The 21,879-nt window shown below is 40.1% G+C and overlaps 1 protein-coding gene across 1 annotated transcript in view; it reads left to right on the forward strand.

The window, feature by feature from the left end:
• LOC118763816 overlaps positions 1-21,879 on the forward strand; it is a 61,357-nt gene that overhangs the window by 5,698 nt on the left and 33,780 nt on the right. Inside the window, exon 2 of the mRNA XM_036503634.1 lies at positions 5,017-6,018. Within this exon, the coding sequence (XP_036359527.1) occupies positions 5,355-6,018 (664 nt within the window). The 5' untranslated portion in view covers positions 5,017-5,354. The remainder of the gene's footprint in view (positions 1-5,016; positions 6,019-21,879) is intronic.

Genomic DNA, 21,879 nt, shown 5'->3' on the forward strand with positions numbered 1-21,879 from the left:
TCAGTAGAGGTCAAGAATGACCTGGTTGTGTGGTAATAAACCTGCTTCCAACTATGTTCAGTCCCAACGCATGGAATCTTAGGTAAGTGTCTTCTACTATAGTCCTGGGCTGACCAAAGCCTTGTCAGTGGATTTGATTGACAGAAACTGAAAGAAACCCTTTGTGTATATATACATGTGTGTGTGTGTGTCACCTGCATGGAAGCCAGTTAGCTACTCTGGCAACGATCATGCTTGGATGGTGCTCTTAGCGCTCCACTAGCACAGATGCCAGTCATCAAATTTGATTTCGATTTCGCTTCCCTCAGCAGGTCTTCGCAAGCAGAGTTTAGTGTCCAATGAAGGAAAGGTACGCATAAGTGGGCTGCTTACATTTTTGGCACAGGCCACGAGGTTATGGTCTCACTTGGCTTGCCGGGTCTTCTCAAGCACAGCATATTACCAAAGGTCCCAGTCACTGGTCATTTCCTTGGTGAGGATTAAAGTTCAAAGGTCATGCTTCACCACTTCATCGCAGGTCTTCCTTGGTCTACCTCTTTCACAGGTTCCCTCAACTGCTAGGGTGTAGCACTTTTTCACACAGCTATCCTCATCCATTCTCGTCACATGACCATGCCACGTCTGATGCTTCTTAGGTCCAACTTTTCTCTCAAGGTACTTACACTCTGTCGAGTATGCACACTGACATTACACATCCATCGGAACATACTGGCTTCATTCCTTGCAAGCTTACACATGTCCTCAGCAGTCATGGCCCATGTTTCACTGCCATGTAGCATGGCTGTTCGTACACATGCGTCATACAGTCTACCTTTTACTCTGAGCAAGAGGCCCTCTGAACTTTGCCCAGGCTATTTTTATCTTAGCAGATACACTTTCAGCGCACCCACCCCTGCTACTGACTTGGTCACCTAGGTAACGGAAGCTATCAACTACTTCTAGTTTTTCTCCCTGGAATGTGGTGGAAGTTGTTCTCTGCACATTTTCAGTGTTATTTATAGCTCCCGAGCATCTGCCACATATGAAAACCATCCTCCCAGTTAGCCTTCCTTTGATATTGCTGCACCTCTTATGTGTCCATAGCTTACACTGAATACATCTTATAGAGTTTCTACCTACGCCTTTTCTACAGATCGAGCAGGGCCATCTACCTGAAGGGATTTGTGGTTTGCCTGCCTTCCTACTTATTAGGACTTTTGTTTTAGCTAGGTTGACTCTAAGGCCCTTTGATTCTAATCCTTGTTTCCACACCTGAAACTTCTCTAATTCTGATAATGATTCAGCAATTAGAGCAAGGTCGTGAGCATAGAGGAGCTCCCAGGTGCATCCTGTCTTGAATTCCTCCATTATTGCCTGGAGGACTATGATAAATAGGAGGATGCTGAGGACTGAACCTTTGTGGATCCCTAGCTTCACCCAGAATTCTTCACTGTACTCGTTGCCAACCCTCACCTTACTGACAGCGTTCCTGTATATGGCTTGCACAGCTCTCACTAACCATTCATCTATCCCTAGTTTCCTCATTGACCACCAGATAAGGGATTGGGGGACCCTGTCAAAGGCTTTCTCCATGTCAACGAAAGACAGGTACAGGGGTTTAACTTTGACTAGGTACTAGGTATTTCTCCTGCAGCTGTCTTACCAGAAATATAGCATCAGTGGTGCTTTTCCCTGGCACAAACCCAAACTGCATCTCATCCAAACTGACTCTCTCCCTAATTAGTTGGGCTATGATCCTCTCCGTGACACCTTCATTACCTGATCCAACAACTTGATACCTCTGTAATTATTTGTATCTAAAGTGTCACCTTTACCTTTGTAGCAGTTAACTATAGTGCTACTACACCAGTGATATATATGTATATATATATATATATATATATATATAATACAAATAAGAAAATGGAGAAACAAATTTGGTTTGTTCATCAACTTACGGATATTATAATGTTGGATTATTTATTCCAAATGAGAACATCAAAAGCATACAAAATATTATATAAATCAATAGATAAGATAATAATACAAATACAGATTTTAAATACCAACAGTATATTGGATAAATGATATCCCATAGTGAGTTGCACCCATAACCCCTATCTTACTTTGTACTGTAAATATATATATATATATATATATATATATGTGTGTGTGTGTATATATATATATATATATACTTCCAGTTTCGTATGATTCAGTCATATTTTCCTGTGCTTCTGAAAACCTGTAAAAGTATTTCAAAGAAAATAGGCAGCTGATCAGGAAAATATTCTAAAATATAATATATCTATAAAATTACGATACATTTAAAATCACGTACATAAATATACTGAGCAGCAAGAGTCTTCAACAAAACGTGAAGTGAAAACATTGCTGTTTCTTCGTTCAAGATGTGTCTCCATGTGCTTACGAGATCTTCTCCCATGTGCTTACAGCCAAGTAGAGAAAATTCATGAGATCTACCACAACTTTAATAAAAACTTGAGATAGGATAAGTATACAGGCATTTTCTATAATTAGGTTAAGGAAAGGTCCCGAATAAAAATGTGATAAGTTATTGATTCTCCTTTTCTGTATTTTTGTTTCTGACCTATGCAACAACATTTTCGTTTCTTTCCTCCTCTTCTCTTGTATGTTTATATATTTTTCTTTGTAACAAGTTCTGGCTTTTTATATCTTCTAACCTGTTTATTTATTTTGGTTCTAAGTTAGTCAAGCGTTTCTTCTCTATTTGAATAATTCACTTTTCTTTCAGGAGTTTAAAAAACAAAAACAATCATCTCATCAGGGTAAAAAAAGAGAAAGAAAACACACCAATAAGCCATTTTAACCCAATGTGATTACCGCGTATATGATGAAGGGGAACGCTGGCAAGCTATTTTTTTAAAAAACTATCAATAGATTTAACGTCAAAAGCAATTTAGAGAAAGAGAAGGAGGAGAAATAAAGAAATTAACAGAAAATTAAGAGTGAAGAAATATAGTGCGATTGATGAATGTGAATAAAGGTTAACAGCGTGGAAATAAATGTGTAGTGGAAATGAAATGTAAGAAGACAGTTAAAGGTCAGATTTTACTGATTGGTAGAAATTACTTAAACGTGTTTACAAGAGAATTCTCTGAGAACAGCATGAGATATTGTTCTTCGTTATAGAGTGGACAAAAGGATTTACCTTTATCATATGGAAAGGATCTAGATAAAATATTCCATTCCAAATCAAATTGTTTATTATATTCCTTTAGAGACCAAATTAATTTACTAAGCCTAGTATTGTTGTTTGTATTGATATGTCTAAATGTAGAGTAATGGTTAGATATTCTTTTGGACAACTGAGTTGAAGAACTACCTATGTAAAAAAAGTCATCAGAACCAGTAGTAATTTTACATTGATAAACAGAGTTTCTAGTCTTAGAATTACTGCTAAGGTAACGAATGCAAATAATACCAATGTTTTATTCGGAACATATGTCGGAAGTATCAAGATTTGAATAACACCTTTATAAGTAGGCTGTAACATCCTTACACATTGAAAAAAATACACATGCATTTATATACATATATATATATATGTAAATATATGAATATATGTATATGGCACGTAAAAAGCACCATCTGATTGTGGCCGTTGCCAGCCTTGCAAAAAGCACCCACTACACTCACGGAGTGGTTGGCATTAGGAAGGGCATCCAGCCGTAGAAACATTGCCAGATCAGACTGGGCCTGGTGCAGCCTTCTGGCTTCCCAGACCCCAGTTGAACCGTCCAACCCATGCCAGAATGGAAAGCGGATGCTAAACGACGATGATGATGTGAAGGTGTGTGGCTTAGTGATTAGGGCATGATGTGGCTGATGATTGTAAGGTCACGAGTTCAATTCCTGGCGACACGTTGTGTCCTTGAGCAAGACACTTTATTTCTTGTTGCACCAGTCCACTTAGCTGGCAAAAATGAGTAGTAACTGTATTTCAAGGGGCTAGCCTTGTCACACTCTGTATCATGCTGACTCTCCCTGAGAACTATGTCAAGGGTACACGTGTCTGTGTAGTACTCAGCCACTTGCATGTTTATTCCAGGAGCAAGCTGTTCTGTTGATCGCATCAGCTAGGACTCTTGCCGTCGTAACTGATAGAGTGCTCCCTATATAGATATATATATGATTTTAAAACTGTCATTATTGAGTAGAAAAAAAAGCCTTTTGTCGAAAGGACCAATGAAAAGAAACCAATTTCAAATGTGTATCTGTCAATATAAATTGTATATTTTATATATACAAACTGTATTGTTCCATTCTCAGTCTAAACTCTCCAATGAATAGGAACGTGAAACTCTGAGTAGCAGTTTATTGTGATTTTTTTTGCAGCTTTAATAATTATAAATCATATTACTCTGTCTCCGGTATTTGAGTACTATTTCTCCCCAACTTGTTTCACATTTATGTGTTTACTTTGGTGTATATATATATATATATATACATACATATATATATATGCATATATATATATGCATATATATATATACATATACATATATATACATATTTATACATATATATATATATATATATATACATATACATATATATATATATATACACATATATATATATACCACATATATATATATATATACATATATATATATACCACATATATATATATATACATATATATATACACATATATATATATACACATATATATATATACATATATATATATATATACACACGTGTATATATGTTTGTATATATATACACACGTGTATATATGTGTGTGTGTATATATATATATATGTGTGTGTGTGTAAATATATGTATATGTGTGTATAGGTAAGTGTTTGTATAGGCATGTATGTATGTATGTTCTTCCAACGTATTTTTATGCCTCTTGAAACTTGAGATTATCTTTAGTTCTTAATAGTTTTTAATTGGGATGATATTTGTAATTACGATTGAGACAAAAATACAATATGTTGTTTGCTTAACGTTTTGTTTACTCATGGAATATTTCTTTTCCAGATGTGACGTGTACTCCAGCAGAAGTTAGAATAACCGAAGTGAATTCCAATACAACCTATTACTTTTGAAAACCCATACAGTGTCTGTGATTCGGGAATATAATCGCAACATTAACAACGTTAAAAAAAAAAAAAGATATTTTGAAATAATTAAAAGTTTGTTAAAGCTTGTTCTGTAATTTATAGTCTGTGTAAAGGACGAATAGATGTCTTTACGCAGTGATTAATTATCTCGACTTTCTTTTGATAATCTGGTTTTGATACATTTTAATAAAAAAAAAAATAATAAGTGAGAGAAAAAATAAAATAAAGGTAAAACGTGGTTAAACTACTTAAGTCATGGCTCGTGAATTTCTAGAGCACTTTTATTTTCGAGGAATAGACGGTGCAGTAGAGAATTCGGGAGGTGGGACGGGCACTGGATACTGCGGCGGTCCAACGGGAGCAACGACTCCAGACGAAAATGATACGTACAACAATAATCATTTTCAAAACCAGTTGACAAGATCCCTGAATCCAGTGAGCACGGGCAGCAACGAGAATAACAACACATCGACAGACATGGTGGACGCCATGAAAAAGAAGTGGGTACGCTTACAGGCCAATATTGATAATATGTTCCAGGGTTTTGGCTTCTCGCAGCCGTTCAACAGGCGCAGAGAAGGAGCAGTGGTGGCGGGCGGAGGAGAAGGTCGCTGCGGAGTGGGAGGCAGCCTGACGCCAAATGAGAAGAGACGGAACGACAACCTTCATCTTCATCACAGTAACAACCATCGTCGCCACAGCCACTGGGCTGAACACGACGACACTCACCTAAACTCATCCAATTCCGATGCCGTGGTTGTTTATCAAGAACAGATTGAAATGGCTCTGCTGAGTCAAGGAGAATTACGACTCGGAGTTGGACATGATTTCGTCTTGGAGTTGCGATCTAATCCGACTTGGTGCGACAAATGCGGAGACTTCATCTGGGGAGCCTACAAACAGTGCCTCAAGTGCAAACGTAAGTCAGATCTATTCTTTCTCTGGCCATATGCCAATATATTGATTTAAAAAAGAAAACAGAAAGAACTTTTATACTTCAGTAATATGTCATACGTTGTCTTTTTTCCTTTCTATGATCTCTTTCTTGCTTTAGCGGCAAAAGTAGCAAAACTGTTATTTCAATCTATTATTTCGATTTTTTAAACTTTTTACAGACTTTTAATAATTCCTTGGAACATTCAGTCACGCACAAACTATTCTACAAAGCAAACTAAAAACAATCAAGGCATCGTTTTCATTCATCAAAACTTAATTTTAAAGAATCAAAACTGTTTAAGTTCAAACTTTGAAACGATTTTATTTCCTAAAACATTCATCAAAAGACTTTCAAATTCTTTAATCGGACGAAATTTAAGTGGATTCGATTAAAGCGAAAGTCATTATTGTAGAAAGTAAAAACGAAGTTACTTAGAATATTTACAATTTCCTTTAAAAATGTGGAATAAATTTTAAAAAATTCCGGATATGATTTGTAAGAAAATCAGGAAGTTGTTTGTTTACGTCACCTTTTCGCTATTTTTAGCTTTCATGTGGTTTAAGTTCTTCGTTTTAAAATAAATTCAACACATATTCTTTCGGTAGAATACCGTATGTATGTAGAACAAAATATCTTCTCAGTCTTTTAGGATTTAGTGGTAGAATTAAGGTTCCGTTCTAAGCGGGTTTTAAGCCATAATCTCGTTCATCCTTTATGATGGATGAAATTGGTTTCAGTCGTTGCCGGGAAGACATACTTTCCCCGACTTAATTCTCATTTTAGCAACATGACTTACTTTTTTTTATTTAAAGTCATAGTCTTTTGTGCTGCCAAGGGAAACTAAAAACTAAAAACACGGTCTCTTGCTATTTACAAAATGTTAATTACAACATATATTGACTATAAGCGAATAAAATCAACTAAATGTTGCGGATTGTTGTAAATTCGTTTCGATTTTTTTGTGCTTCAGTAATAACACATGGTTAACTTTAAATATATATTCTTTTACAATAGCAGTTGCGACTCGAAATATGTCTTTAATTAAAGTACGTGTTTGTGTAAACGTGTTAATTATCTCCATGCAGTAAATTCTCTCTCTGCTGGCAATTATATACAAATGTATATATATATATATTTATGACATATATTCATATTTGATCTCATAATTCCTTTTACAAGAATAGTGTCCGTTTTTCGAAACGATAATATTAAAGAAATTAAGATTTGGTTTATTTTCCTAATTGATATTTCTTTATCTTTGCTGCTTGAAAAATTTTAAAGGCAACTTTTTAGATTTTATATATATATATTTTAAGTTTTTGTCTGTTAGTCACAAACAATAATTTTGAATATCTGAACATGTGATTCTACTTGAAATAATTAGTGCTACATCGCTTAAATGCAGTGGCATTAAAATATCTGAATATTATTGTAAAATACACGTGTTTGAAAAAAGACTAAGGCTTGTTCTTTAAAAGTTTTAGTAAATGGGGATGCCGTTTGAAGTGAAATGCTATATTTTAGGGTAATTGATAAAATTGATTTGAGTCACTGATGTTCCAGTTTCTTACAACAAAAGACTGATAAACTTAAAACATTTAATAGAATATAACAGCTGATCTCTTTGCGATTGTATCAAAAAGGAATTTTTGTATTTCCTTTTGAATTTCGTTGACTATTTTGCTACATTAGTTTCTGTCGAGAATATATAAAAACTTATATTAAAATGGTGACATTTAAAAAGAGATTTAATTTAAAGGGAAACAAATGTCATTATGTTAACTACACGGTCTGGGTTTATATTTACGTCTAGAGCATACCATACTTAGTTATTGATCATGGTTATATATATATATATCTAATATTTTTATGTTGGTGTAAGGTCAGTGCGACACGCCTTACATTACCAGCCGTTTTCTTATCCATTAACTATATCAGCTAGATCAATACTCAACCCTTTCATATGTTTCTTTGATCAGCATCTCTAGCTTCACCTAATTGTACCATATTCTCGACTATACCATAATTATTTATTACTCTTCTCTTTAATAACACTGGATTGTCTGCAATTTACCGTATGTTCGTTAAAACCTTATTCACTAATGTACTAGATTTACCATTTAATTTAGTTCGTAGAGAATTCATTTTTGACAAAATTAGACTGGTTAAATCACACCCTTTTCCCTTGGATCATGTGTTTAAAGCTGCCTACTACTACTTAAAATCAACTATAGGATCGGTAGCTATTTCTAAATACAGGGTAAATCGATGCAAACAGACTACACGCAAAGTCTTTCATGCTGTGTCTGTGACCCGTTTTAAACTAAGGCATCTAAGCAATCACAACATTCTTTATTTCTTCCTTAAAATAATAATCATCCAAATATTACACACACACACACAATAAAATGTACCTAACATGAAGAAACTGAGTTATACAGGGACAAGAAATCTTAAGGATATTTTCGATCCTTCTAGTTTGTTTTAGTTAAAAAAAAAACGTCATTTCTATTCTGAATGAAACCTATACTAAACAAAGTTTACTTTTCTTGTTTGTTTGTGATTCATTTTATATTCAGAATTAATTGTAGTGGAAAAGTAATGCAACATTTAACATTACACATATGAATGTATAAAGTGGATTAAAACCTTTGTAACTAGCAGTAGGGCATAACCAAATAGAACATCTAAGTACTAGAAGCCACTGACACCAGAAAGTAGTGTTAAATATCATTTTTCAAAAATCAACTACAGTAAGCACAAAAAAACATATCTTCATCTAGAGCACAACTTCGACCTTTTCCATTCATCAGATATGAGAAAAGCTACAGGGAAATCAGGGATGAAAAGTATCAGGGTCTCTTTTACTTGTTTCAGTCATTTGACTGTGGCCATGCTGGAGTACCGCCTTTGGTCGAACAAATCGACCCCAGGACTTATTCTTTGTAAGTCTAGTACATATGTTATCGGTTGCTTTTGCCAAACCACTAAGTTACGGTGATGTAAACACACCAGCATCGGTTGTCAAGCGATGTTGGGGGGACAAACATAGACACACATACATATACATATACATATATATACACACACATATATACGACGGGCTTCTTTCAATTTCCGTCTACCAAATCCACTCACAAGGCTTTGGTCCACCCGAGGCTATAGCAGAAAACACTTGTCCAAGGTGCCACACAGTGGGACTGAACCCAGAACCATGTGGTTGGTAAGCAAGCTACTTACCACACAGCCACTCTTACGCCTACAGTCTAACAACATTACAAACATATGTCAAAGGTCTGAAAGAATTATTGCTGTCTTCAAAGTCAAGACAAGCAAATTCACCAGATTCTGAAGACTGAGATAGCCACCATGGTTTTAATGCCTCCAGAAAATCCAACCAAAGCAAGAGTGTAGTTTGTCTGTCGATGTGACGAAGACCATCTAGTCATCCTGGAATGGGGGTGGGCTTGTTTGGTGAGTTCGCAGATGGCTAGTGAGGCCAATCTGTGCCTCAAAGAGTCTTTGACAGTGTGGACAGGGAATGGTAGCGCCTGCTACAGGGTTGTTAACTCTGTTCTTCCTGGCTTGTCTGTGGTCTTCTGCAGCAGCGATCCTATTGGTCTTGCATGTGTTGGCACCCCTGTGGACAGCTGATCGCCACCCTTCTCTGTCTAGAGCAGACTGCTCCCAAGTGTCATGGTTGATATTGAAGGCTTTCAGGGTATCCTTAAAGCGCTTCTGGCCGCCTTGTGAGTGCTTTCCCTTTTGCAGCTTGCCAAAGAGCAATCTTTTTGGTAATCGATCGTCTGACATGTGACCTACGTGCCCTGCCCAGCGAAGCTGAGACTGCATCAAGATGGTATGAATGCTGGGCAGGTTAGCATGTATTAGTACCTCGGTGTCCGGGATCCTGTCCTGCCACTTTATGCGAAGTTTTCTAAGGCGTATTGTATGAAAGTGGTTCAGCTTCCTGGCATGACGCTGGTAGACCGTCCAGGACTAGCAGCCGTAAAGCAGCGTTGTGAGAACAACAGCCTGGCACACCTTGATCTTTGTCATGACGGTGATCCCCCTCCTGTTCCAGACAGTCTTGCGTAGCCTGCTGAAGGCAGCGCTTGCCTTGGTAAGTCTGGCGTTGATTTTGTCATTGACGACAACATTTCCTGAGAGTGTGCTGCCAAGGTAGGTAGTTGAACTTGTCCACCTCGTCCAATCACTGCCCGTTGATGGTGATGTGGGTTCAATGTAGGACTTGGTTGGAGCTGGCTGATACATTACCTCTGTCTTTTTTGTATTGATCGTAAGCTGTTGCAGGCGCCAGAGAACAAGTCGACGCTGTGCTGCATGTTGGACTCAGTAGCAGCATTGAGAGTGCAGTCATCTGTGAACAGGAGGTTGTTGACGGTGTCTACTGGAACCTTGGTTTTCGTTTTGAGCCTCCCGAGGTTGAAGACTGAACCATTGGACTAGTACTTGATGCCTATGTCTGTGTCTCTGTCAGCATGGCTGAGAACATAAGACTGAAGAAGGTGGGAGCAAGGACACATCCTTCTTTCACTCCATTGGAATGGATCAGAGGTCTCTCCGTTGTCTTTTGCCCTTGCCAACATGCCATTGTGTAGTTGTCTTACGATGGTGATGAATTTTCTGGGGTATCATCCATACTTTGCCAAGATTCTCCAGAGACCTTCTCTACTAACGGTATCAAAGGCGTTGGTCAGGTCGATGTAGGTGGAGTAGAGGTCGACGTTCTGCTCCCGACACTTCTCCTGCAGCTGTCTAGCAGCAAACACCCTGTCGATAGTCCCACGCTCTTTCCAGAAGCCATACTAGCTTTCAAGTGGGAGACCCTGCTCTAGGTGTGCAATGAAGCGGTTGAGCAAAACTCTAGCCAGGATCTTGTCTGTGATGGACAGTAGTGAAATTCCACGATGATTATCGCAGACCTGGTGGTTTCCATTTCGCTTGTAGAGGTGGATGATGGAGCGTCCTTGAAGTCTTGAGGCACTGTCTCGTGCATCCAGATAAGCTGAAACAGCTGGTGAATTTTCCTGGTCAGGGCCATACCTCCTTCTTTGAATACTTCAGCTGGGATGGAGTCCAGACCAGGTGCTTTGCCACTGGACAGTAGGCAGCATGCTTTCTGAATTTCCTCCAAAGTTGGTTCGATGTCCATTGACTCCTCAATGGGGACTTGAGGTAGTCTATCAATGACTTCACCATTGATGGTGGAATGCCTATTCAGGACACTGTTGAAATGTTCAGCCCATCTCTCTAATATCGTTTCCTTGTCGGTGATCAGTGTTGCCCCGTCAGCACTAAGGAAGGGAGACGGTGTTCTTGCAGTTGTAGGGCTGTAAACTGCCTTCAAGCTGTCATAGAAATTCTTCATGTCATTTCTGTCTGCAAAGCCCTGGATCATGTCTGCTTTGCTACTAAGCCAGGAATCCTGCATCAGGTGCAACTTCGTTTGGATTTTGCTCTGTACAATCTGCAGTCTGTCCTTCTTTGAAACTGATTTGGAGTCAGTGAGGTGATCTTTGTAAACACGATGCTTTTCCTCTAGTAGTTGCTTGATCTCTGCACAGTTCTCATCAAACCAGTCCTTGTGCTTCTTTGTAGATGGCCCAAGGCATTCCATGGCTGTGTCGTACAACGTCATCCGGAGTGCAGCCCAGGCTTCCTCAATATCCTTGCCTAGTAGCACAATGGGGTCCAAGCATTGCTCCATTGCATTGGTAAATAGCTGCTTGACGTTGCTATTCTTCAGCATGTTCAAGCATTTTGGTGCTTTCCTATTTTGTGGTCATCTCCTGGGCTGAATTCTAAGGTTGAGTTTGGATACAACAAGGCTGTGGTCTGTCCAGCATTCTGCACCACACATGGTTTTCGTAACTCATATGTCTTGCCTGTCCCTCTTCCTTATGATAATGGAGTCGATGAGGTGTCAGTGCTTTGAGCGGGGATGCATCCATGACGTTCTGTTTTGGGTGGAGAGGTTAAACATGGTGTTGGTGATCAGGAGGCCATGCTTTGACCAGGTCTGGAGGAGTAGCAGACAGTTGCAGTTGCCAACTCCATGTTTCCCAATCATGACCATCTCTCGCATTGAAGTCACCTAGAATGATGAGTTTATCTGCGCGGGGAGCCGCGGTGATGACAGAGCTCGAGTCTTCATAGAACTTGTCCTTGGTCACATTTGGATTCGTCATGGTGGGGGCATAGGCACTGACAATGGTGGTGTACTTCTGTCTGCGACAAAGGTGGAGTCTCATCGTCATTAGGCAATCATTCATACCTTTTGGGGGACCAACCAACTTGCCAGCCAATGTCGACTTAACTGCAAAGCCAACTCCAGCCTCTCTTCTCTCTTCAGGTCCACATCCACTCCAAAAGAAAGTGTATCCTGCACCTTTTTCCTGTAGTTCGCCTTCGCCCGGCAGCCTGGTTCACTGAGAGCAGCAATGTCGATGTTATATCTGGCAAGTTCATTTGCTATGAGTGCTGTGTGTCTCTGGGGTCACTCTGACTAATCTCTGTCAAGAAGCATATGAACATTCCAAGCAGCAAGGATGAGTGGTGTACTCCTTGCTCTTTTTCTTTGTTCTTTGTTTCGACTGCAGTGTGTAGGGTCCCCTCCAGTCCAGGCTGGCTAGGGTAGGTGGAGTGCTCCTCATGCCATGGAGGTGAGCAGTACGTTCCTAAATAGGACTGCTCAGTTGCCCAGATGGCTCCCGAAATCCACTGCTGCACCAGGTCAGTGAATAGCGACCCAGTGGCCTGAGCTGCCTGTGTGCAGGTTTGTGGCTATGACTTCCAGTGTACCTACACCTGTCGCTTCGTCGTGTGCATGTTGCCACAGGACTTTGGGAGGAAGGGGTGGAAAGAAGGATGAAAGATGACTTGCATGAGGAAACTTTGTTTAAAGTGAGGAAGGGTTGCGCAATGCCGACCTCACTCTCTTGTCCAAGACTGTCTTAACCAGTGGCAAGACCAGATCGAGACGACTGGGGACAGAACCGGATGCAGTGAATGACCAAGATGTCCTATAGTGCCTCATCTTGCCCTATGCGCTCCACGGTGCCCTGCTGTAACCGCCCTCTTCTCCGTTGAAACCGTTCTGGTTGTTTCTTCTGTAGGATCAGCCGGCTCCAGTCTTCGCATGTGTAAGTAGGCAAGCCCTAACTCGCCGAAGGTTTAAGACCGGTTGGCTACCCTCACTTGGTTTAGCCGGCTAGTCGAAGCCATTGCCCGGGGTGTGGCTGCTGTTGCATACAAATAGCTACTAGGGGCCACAAGCGAGAGCTGAGTGCAGGTGGGGACCAAGGCGAATCAACTAGTCCGAGAAGGAGCACGGCCGTTGCCCCATCAGAAGTACTACCCCTCCCATACACCCCAAAGCAAGAGTAATACTGACCACTGTCTCTCTTCTTAACAACTACAGGACATCAAATACAACATCAAACTCAATAATGTAAACATACCACATAGATACAAGATAAAACTGCTAGGACTTAGATACAACACCTCCTCAACTCTCACAGCATACATATACTCACATTCATCATCAACTAACCTTGTGTACCATTCATTATGGCCACCCCACATCCTTACTCTGTCTCTAACCATTTCTCACTTTCTCTATACAGGCTGCGAGCTGGCAGAAACGTTAGCATGCCAGGCAAGATGCGTAGCCATATTTCGTCTGCCGTTACGTTCTGAGTTCAAATTCCACTGAGGTCAACTTTGCTTTTCATCCTTTCGGGGTCGATAAATTAAGTACCAGTTATGCACTGGGGTCGATGTAATTGACTTAATCCGTTTGTCTGTCCTTGTGTGTCCCCTTTATGTTTAGCCCCTTGTGGGTAGTAAAGAAATATATACACTCTTGCAACCTCTACCATCTATCCTTTCTGTTCTGCTGTCTCTACTTGCATCTGTTCACCTTGCACTTTGAGGGCTCATCCTAACTGTTTGTCCCCACAATTCTTTCTTTCCAGTCCCATCCTGGTTACTCCCATTCACTCTTAAATAATTCAAGGTATTGATGAATCTCCTCCACAGCACGAAACATACTTTAACCTCACAACACTTAACTTAGAGCCCCACTTAACTCACAACTTCAGTTCCACTCAGTTGAGGGAGGTCTTAGTCCTGCAAGTTATATGGCAACCTCACTAATATAAGTATTATGAGAAAAGTACTCAGTGCACTCTGTAAATCATCATCATCATCATCATTTAACATCCATTTTTCATGCTGGCATGGGACGGACAGTTTGACTGAAAACTGGTAGGCTGGGGAGCTGCACAAAGTTGCAATCTGATTTACATGGTTTCTATAGCTGGATGCCCTTCCTGATGCCAAACACTCCAAGAGTGTAGTGGGTACTTTTTACATGCCAGTTATGAAACACCAGCAATCAGCTAGGACTATGATCTCATTTGGCTTGACAGGTTTTGCCAAGCCTGGTATATTGCTAAAGTCTTTGTCACTTGTCACTTCCTCTGCGAGGCCCAAAGTTCGAAGGGTGCATTTTACATGCTAGCAGCATGGGTCCCAGTTCCGTGACACCGGCATTGGCGATGTCTACTATTTCTCTTGGCTTTACAGATCTTCTCAAACACAGCATATTGCCCAATTTTCAAAAGGTACTTTTTACGTGCCAGTTATGCAACACTGGCATCAGCCATAACTGAGATTTCACTTGGCTTGATGGGTCCTCTCAAGCATGGCATGTTGCCAAAGGCCTCAGTCACTTGTCATTGCCTTTGTAAAGACCAGTGTTGAAGATCATGCTTCACCACCTTGTCCCATGTCTTCTTGGGTCTACCTCTTCCACAGGTTCCCCCCACAGTTAGAGGTGGGCACTTCCCACAGCTGTCCTTGTCCATAAACATCACATGACCATACCAGCAGTCACCTCTCTTGCACACCAACTTTTCTCTCAAGACGCTTACACTCTGTCGTACATGCACACTGACATTGCAATCCAGTGAAACATACCCTCTTCATTTCTTTCAAGTCTTCACATGTCCTCAACAGTCACAGCTCATGTTTCACTGCCGTGTAGCACAGCTGTTCACACCCAGGCATTGTACAATTTGCCTTTCACTCTCAGGGAGAGGCTCGTTGTTACAGAGCTAGGGGCTCTCTGAACTTTGCTCAGCCTATTCTTGTTCTAACAGCTATGCTCTTGGAGCATCCACCTCTGCTATTGACTTGGTCACCTAGGTAATGGAAGCTAGCTACTTCTATTTCCCCCAACTGGCATTTGATGGAGTCTATTTTCCTGTACATTTTTGGTGTTAATCATACCTGTTCACTTCCCACACACAAAAACTATTTTCTCAGCTAACCCTCCTCTGATATTGCTGCACCTCTTATGTCCATTGCTTGCACCGGGTACATCTCATGAAGTTACTATCATACCTATGCCTTCTCTACCGATAGAGCAGAGCTTTCTACATGAAGGTATTTGTGATTTGTCTGTGCTACTTACTAAGATTTCAGTTTTTGCTAGATTAACACTAAGGCCCTTTGATTCTAAACCTTGCTTCTATGCCTGAAATTTCTTCCCTAGTTTTGGTAGAACAAGGTCATCAGCATAGAGGAGCTTCCAGGGGCAGTCTGTTTTAAATTCCTCTGTCATTGCCTGGAGGACTATGATGAACAAGAGGGTGCTGAAGATTGATTCTTGGTGAACCCCTTATTTGTACCCTGAATTCATCTCTATATTTGCTGCTAGCCTTTATCTTACTGATAGCATCCCTGTACATGGCTTGTACAGCTCTCACCAACCAGTCACCTACCCCTAGCTTCTGTATTGACCACCAGAGGCTTTCTCCATGTCAACAAAAGCCAGGCACAGGGGTTTGTCTTTCGCTAGATATTTCTCATACAGTTGCCTAACCAGGAATATAGCTTCAGTTGTGCTCCTGCTTGGCACAAATCCGAACTGCATCTCATCTACACTAACTTTCTTCCTAATTAATTGAGCTATGACCCTTTCTGTGACTTTCATCACCTGGTCCAGCAATTTGATGCCTCTGTAATTATTCTTGTCTAAGGCGTCGCCTTTGCCTTTTTACCAGTTGACTATAATGCTGCTGCACCAATTGTTGGGTATGACTCCCTCATGGATAACCTGATTAACTATATGGGTGACTAGGCTATATCCTACTCTGCCAGATATTTTAAGCATCTCAATGGTGGTTCCCGATGGGCTTGGGGCTTTCCTTGTCTTCATATCCTTAATTGCTTCATCTACTAAGCTACTGTTGATTCAGATAGCAGGTCCCTTATGTGGGTCAACATTTGGCAGACTCCTTCTCCCATTCATTCTCCATGTTTAGTCGCCTTTTATAATGGTGTTTATAAGCCTCTTTCTTTGCAGAATCATTAAATGCAAGTGTACCGTCATCAAAGCAGACACATTTCTTTCCTGTGACATGATTTCCTCTCACAGTCCAAAACACTTCAGTTCTCTGCTCCTCACATTGCAGAACATAGGCAAACTTCTTTTCTGCTTCTCTCCTGGCTTCCCCTCTGGTGATCTTATACAGTTTCCTGCTGTCCCAACACTTCTAGTCCTTCCAGGCCTGTTTCTTTGCTCTAATGGCCTTGTCTGCAGCATCATTCCTATTACTATTTCTTTACTACCCACAAGGGGCTAAACACAGAGGGGACAAACAAGGACAGACAAACAGATTAAGTCCATTATATCGAGCCCAGTACATAACTGGTACTTATTTAATCGACCCCGAAAGGATGAAAGGCAAGGTCGACCTCGGCGGAATTTGAACTCAGAATGCAACGGCAGATGAAATATGGCTACGCATTTCGCCCGGCGTGCTAACGTTGCTGCCAGCCCTTGGTCTGGATGAAACTTTACACCAGCCACGGATTTGGTCTGTGGCACTCAGCAAGCTGTCCTACAGGGATTCCCAGTTGTCCCCTATATTATAGGCCTGTAGTTCTTCCTCTGTCAAATTTCTCAATTAGGGTGTTCCTAAATCTCTGACCATATAAAACTTCCAAATCCTTTTCCAGATTGGTCTGCTTCTTGGCATCCTTCTGGCCTAAAGTCTAAAGTCGCTAATGACTAGTTTTTACTGGGGAGTACATTCTTCACCAGGGAAGGTCTTTGTGTTTATGAGGTGGTTGACTTTAGAAAGTGCATCCAGCCATAGAAACCATGCCAAAGTAGACATTGAAGTTTGGTATTAAAAAGATGATGATAGTAAACAAAGCAAAATGATTTGTCCAACAAAAAAGAACAATAACAGTAATATTTTTCTCTCCCTTTTGTAAAATTTTTCTCCTTTTTTTTCTCTCTTTTTAGTAAAATTTTTCTCTCCTTGTTTTTTTTTCTCTCCTTTTTTTTTCTGTGTCCCTTTCTGTAGAAGAGCATAGGCTCGAAACGTAACAGACTTTTTTTATTCCTGAGCGTTATACTAATACATCTGTTTGTTTTGTACACCACCTGTCTTCGTCTTTTGTTTTTTTTTTGTAAGCTCTCCATATATACAAACAATACATTAGATTTGTCATTGAATATCCCAGTTCTGTCACTGTCCCAATTCCTCCATAATAAGTCACAAAGAACACACAAGCTAATGAGAGACCTTCAGCATGGTTGCTTGATCTGCTAGAAAAAGCAACGAAATGTCCATTAAAAGAAATGACAATTGTCATTTTCTGATAGTTCACCTTGTTAGCTTCTGTTATCGCTACTGAGAATCTATAGGCATACAGAAATAGGGGATAGTGGAGGGGGTGAGACATTGCTCCTTTCCAGTTTAACCACTAAGGATGGTCCTTAGCTACACAAAGACCTGATATACCTGGAATAATGTTCATGCCATATCTGTATGTATGTGTGTGTATGTGTATATATGTATGCATGTATATATGTGTACATATTACATGTATATATATGTATATATATATATATCTACACATACATGTATACACATACATCTATATCTATAGAAATACATCTATACACATACATGTATACATATGCAGGTATACATATGCAGCTATACATATACAAGTATACACATACATGTATACATATATATATATATATACATGTATACATATACATGTATATATATATATATACATATACATGTATATATATATATATACATATACATGTATATATATATATACATGTATATATATACATGTATATATATATACATGTATATATACATGCATATATATACATGTATATATATATATATATATATATATATATGTAAATTTAAATTTAAAATATTAAGAGTGAAAAATTGAATGTTAATTTGATTAATATGAATTTAAAACCTGTGGTGTAGCATATAAGGCCAAAGCTATTTTTATATTTTTGAAACATTTAGAGTTATATTTTGTATTCTACTCCTTGCTTGTTTCTTTGTTTCTTCAACATATTCAAATTTTATTACCAATAATCTCTTAGTGGCTGTAAGCAGTTAAAAGGATTAAGAGCTATATGTAAAAATTCGTAATTTTGTTTAGGTCAAATCCCTACCATTTTGGTTTAGAGTGTGTGTGGGGCGTGAATCAGGTCATGCTCAGGTTGTTATTTAACATCAAGTACAACCTGAATAAAACAGTCCACTCACTTGGCAATAATGAGTTGCACCTGGTATTTCAAAGTGTCAGCCTTGTCACATTCTGTGTCATGCTGAATCTCCCTGAAAACTACATTAACCCTTTCGTTACCAACCCGGCCAAAACCGGTTCTGGCTCTGTAGTACAAATGCCTTGTTTTCATAAGTTCTGAATTAAAATCTCCCACCAAACCTTATTCACAACTTATGTTCCTAACACTAGTTTAATGATAACTAAGTTATTTTACTAAATTCTTGGTTATATTTAAAATTAACTGAAAGAAACACAGAGCATCTCAAAATAAATACAGTAACAAAAGGGTTAAGGGTTCATGTTTCTGTGGAGTGCTCAGCCACTTGCACATTGATTTCACGAGCAGGCTGTTCCGTTCATCGGACCAACTGGAACCCTCATTGCCATAACTAACGGAGTGTCAGTGAAAACCTGATTAACCCTCTTGCATTCAGATAACTCCATCAAATGTAATGCTTATTTATTCATGTTGTTTTGAATTAATCATGTTTCATCTTGTAACCTAAAGATTTCAATGATATAATTGTTTATTTTTAAAATGACATTGTAGGATAGGTGTGAGAGGCCAGGTTTGGTCACTTTAAACATAAAACAGAATATTTGGGGTGGATATGGCTAGTTTAAATGCTAAAGCATTAAGACCTATGACATTTCAGTCTTTTTATTCAGATAGGTTCAACACAGTGAACTAGTGAGTCACTAGTCCATCATTTACTTACTTGTACTTGTGGCGACATTCACCCTGGGCGGGTTGAGTCGGCTTCTTCCACCACCCTCGATGCATCTCGAATCATGGCAGCCCATGCATGACGGTCTTTCACCAGTTCACTGGAGATAGCGAGCCAGTCACAGTTCCATCGGTGCAGGCCGATGTTGCCATTGTGTTCGCCATTGAGAATTCCTGGAAGAAGTTTCGTGGGAATATGTGGATTTCACAAGGGGTCCCCAACAATCCCGCATGTAGAGACATCCTGTTTGCCACAGATTGTCCGCAGACGCAGGGACAGAACGACCGAGGAGCCGTCGGTTGCCGAAACAGACACTCCGAGGTCTAGTTCATCACTAAAATATAAAACCATTTTTTAGGTTACAAGTACTTATAGAAGAAGCATATCTACAAGAATGAAGCTTAAAATAAATGTTGTTTTTGTTCCAATCCTTGAATGGTATCAAACAAAAGAGGAGTATTAGGTTTTGTGTTGCTTTGATATTTCAACTGCTTTGTCTGTTCACATTATACAGAATTCAAACAAAAGATTTCTGTGTCTAAACAAGTGGCATATAATTCATGACTGATTCTGAGTGACAGGGTTTGATCACACTGGACACAGAACTGTACATACAAACCTGTTGCAGATGTGAAGGCTGTGAACTTAATGCAAGAGTCAAGAATACAAAATAACTGGGGCCCTTGACATGTAATCCTTTGTTGATCTTTGTTCCGCATTGAATTACACAGACTCTACTATGCTGTTCTCTCCATCAGGAATGCAGTGAACTAGGGATTGGCTTGTTGGAGGCCTGTAATTAACAATGCGATTGTTTACATGCATATCATCATCATCATCGTTTAACGCGTGTTTTCCATGCTAGCATGGGTTGACCGAGGTCTGGGAAGCCAGGAGGCTGCATCAGGCCCTAGTCTGATCTGGCAGTGTTTCTACAGCTGGATGCCCTTCCTAATGCCAACCACTCCATGAGTGTGGTGGGTGCTTTTTAGGTGCCATGGGAGGCTGGCAACAGCCACAATCAGTTGGTGCTTTTTACGTGCCACCGGCAGAGGTATCACAACTACAGTTTCCATTTGATTTTTGATGTTGATGTACTTGACTCAATAGGTCTCCTCAAGCACAGCAGGTCACTCTACGATCCAAGGTAAGCACAGCAGGCCATCTTGTGATCCAAGGTATTTTGGATGGGCTGGGGCTTCTATGTGAAGCTGGTGCAGGAAACAGCCATGAACTCACGTCACAGCATATCTCCAGAGATCTCGGTCTTTCGTCATTGCCTCTGTTAGACCCAACATTCAAAGGTCATGCTTGACCACCTCATCCTGGGTCTACCTCTACTCCGGATTCCTTCAACTGTTTGGGAGTGGCACTTCTTCACACATCTCTCCTCATCCATCATAGTACATGATCATACCAGCACAGACGTCTCTCTTGCACGCCACATCCAATGCTTCTTATGTTCAGCATTTCTCTCAGGGCACTTACACTTTGTTGACATTACACATCCAGCGGATCATGCTAGCTTCATTTCTTTCAAGCCTACGCATGTCCTCTGCAGTCACAGTCCATGTTTCACTACTGTGAAGCATGGCAGTTCGCACACATGCGTCGTACAATCTACCTTTCACTCTGAGTGAGAGACCCTTTGTCACCAGTAGGGGTAGGAGCATTCTAAACTTTGCCCAGGCTATTCTTATTCTAGTGGTAGCACTTTCCGAGCATCCACCTCCACTTCTAACTTGGTCACCTAGGTAACAGAAACTATCAACTACTTCTAGTTTCTCCCCCTGGAGTGTAATGGAATCTGTTTTCTGAGTATCAATGGTATATTTTGCCCCTGTGCATCTGCCGCACATGAAAGCTATCTTCTCAGTTAATTTTCCTTTGATGTTGCTGCACCTCTTATGTGTCCATGGTTTACACTGGGTACATCTTATGGAGTTTCTACCTACACCTTTTCTACAGATTGAGCAGGGCCACCTACTTGAGGGGGAGTGTGATGGGTTTGCCTTCCTACTTACTAGAACTTTGGTCTTTGCTACATTGACACTAAGGCCTTTTGATTCTAAACCTAGCTTCCACACCCGAAATTTTTTGTTCCGGTAGTTATTCTGCTATGAGGGCCTGGTCATCAGCATAGTGGAGCTCCCAGGGGCAATCCGTCTTGAATTCCTCTGTTATTGCCTGGAGGACTATGATGAATAAAAGTGGACTGAGGGCTGAACCTTGGTGGACCCCTACTTCTACCTGGAATTCTTCACTATACTCATTGCCAATCCCAGCCTTGCTGATGGCCTCTCTGTAAAGGGCCTGTACAGCCCTTATTAACCATTTGTCGATCTCCAGTTTCCGCATCGTCCACCAGATAAGGGATGGGGGGACCCTGTCAAAGGCTTTCTCCAAGTCCACAAAAGCTAAGTAGAGGGGTTTATCTTTAGCTAGGTACTTCTCCTGC

The sequence above is a fragment of the Octopus sinensis genome, linkage group LG6, assembly GCF_006345805.1.
Source record: "Octopus sinensis linkage group LG6, ASM634580v1, whole genome shotgun sequence".
Classification (NCBI taxonomy): domain Eukaryota; kingdom Metazoa; phylum Mollusca; class Cephalopoda; order Octopoda; family Octopodidae; genus Octopus; species Octopus sinensis.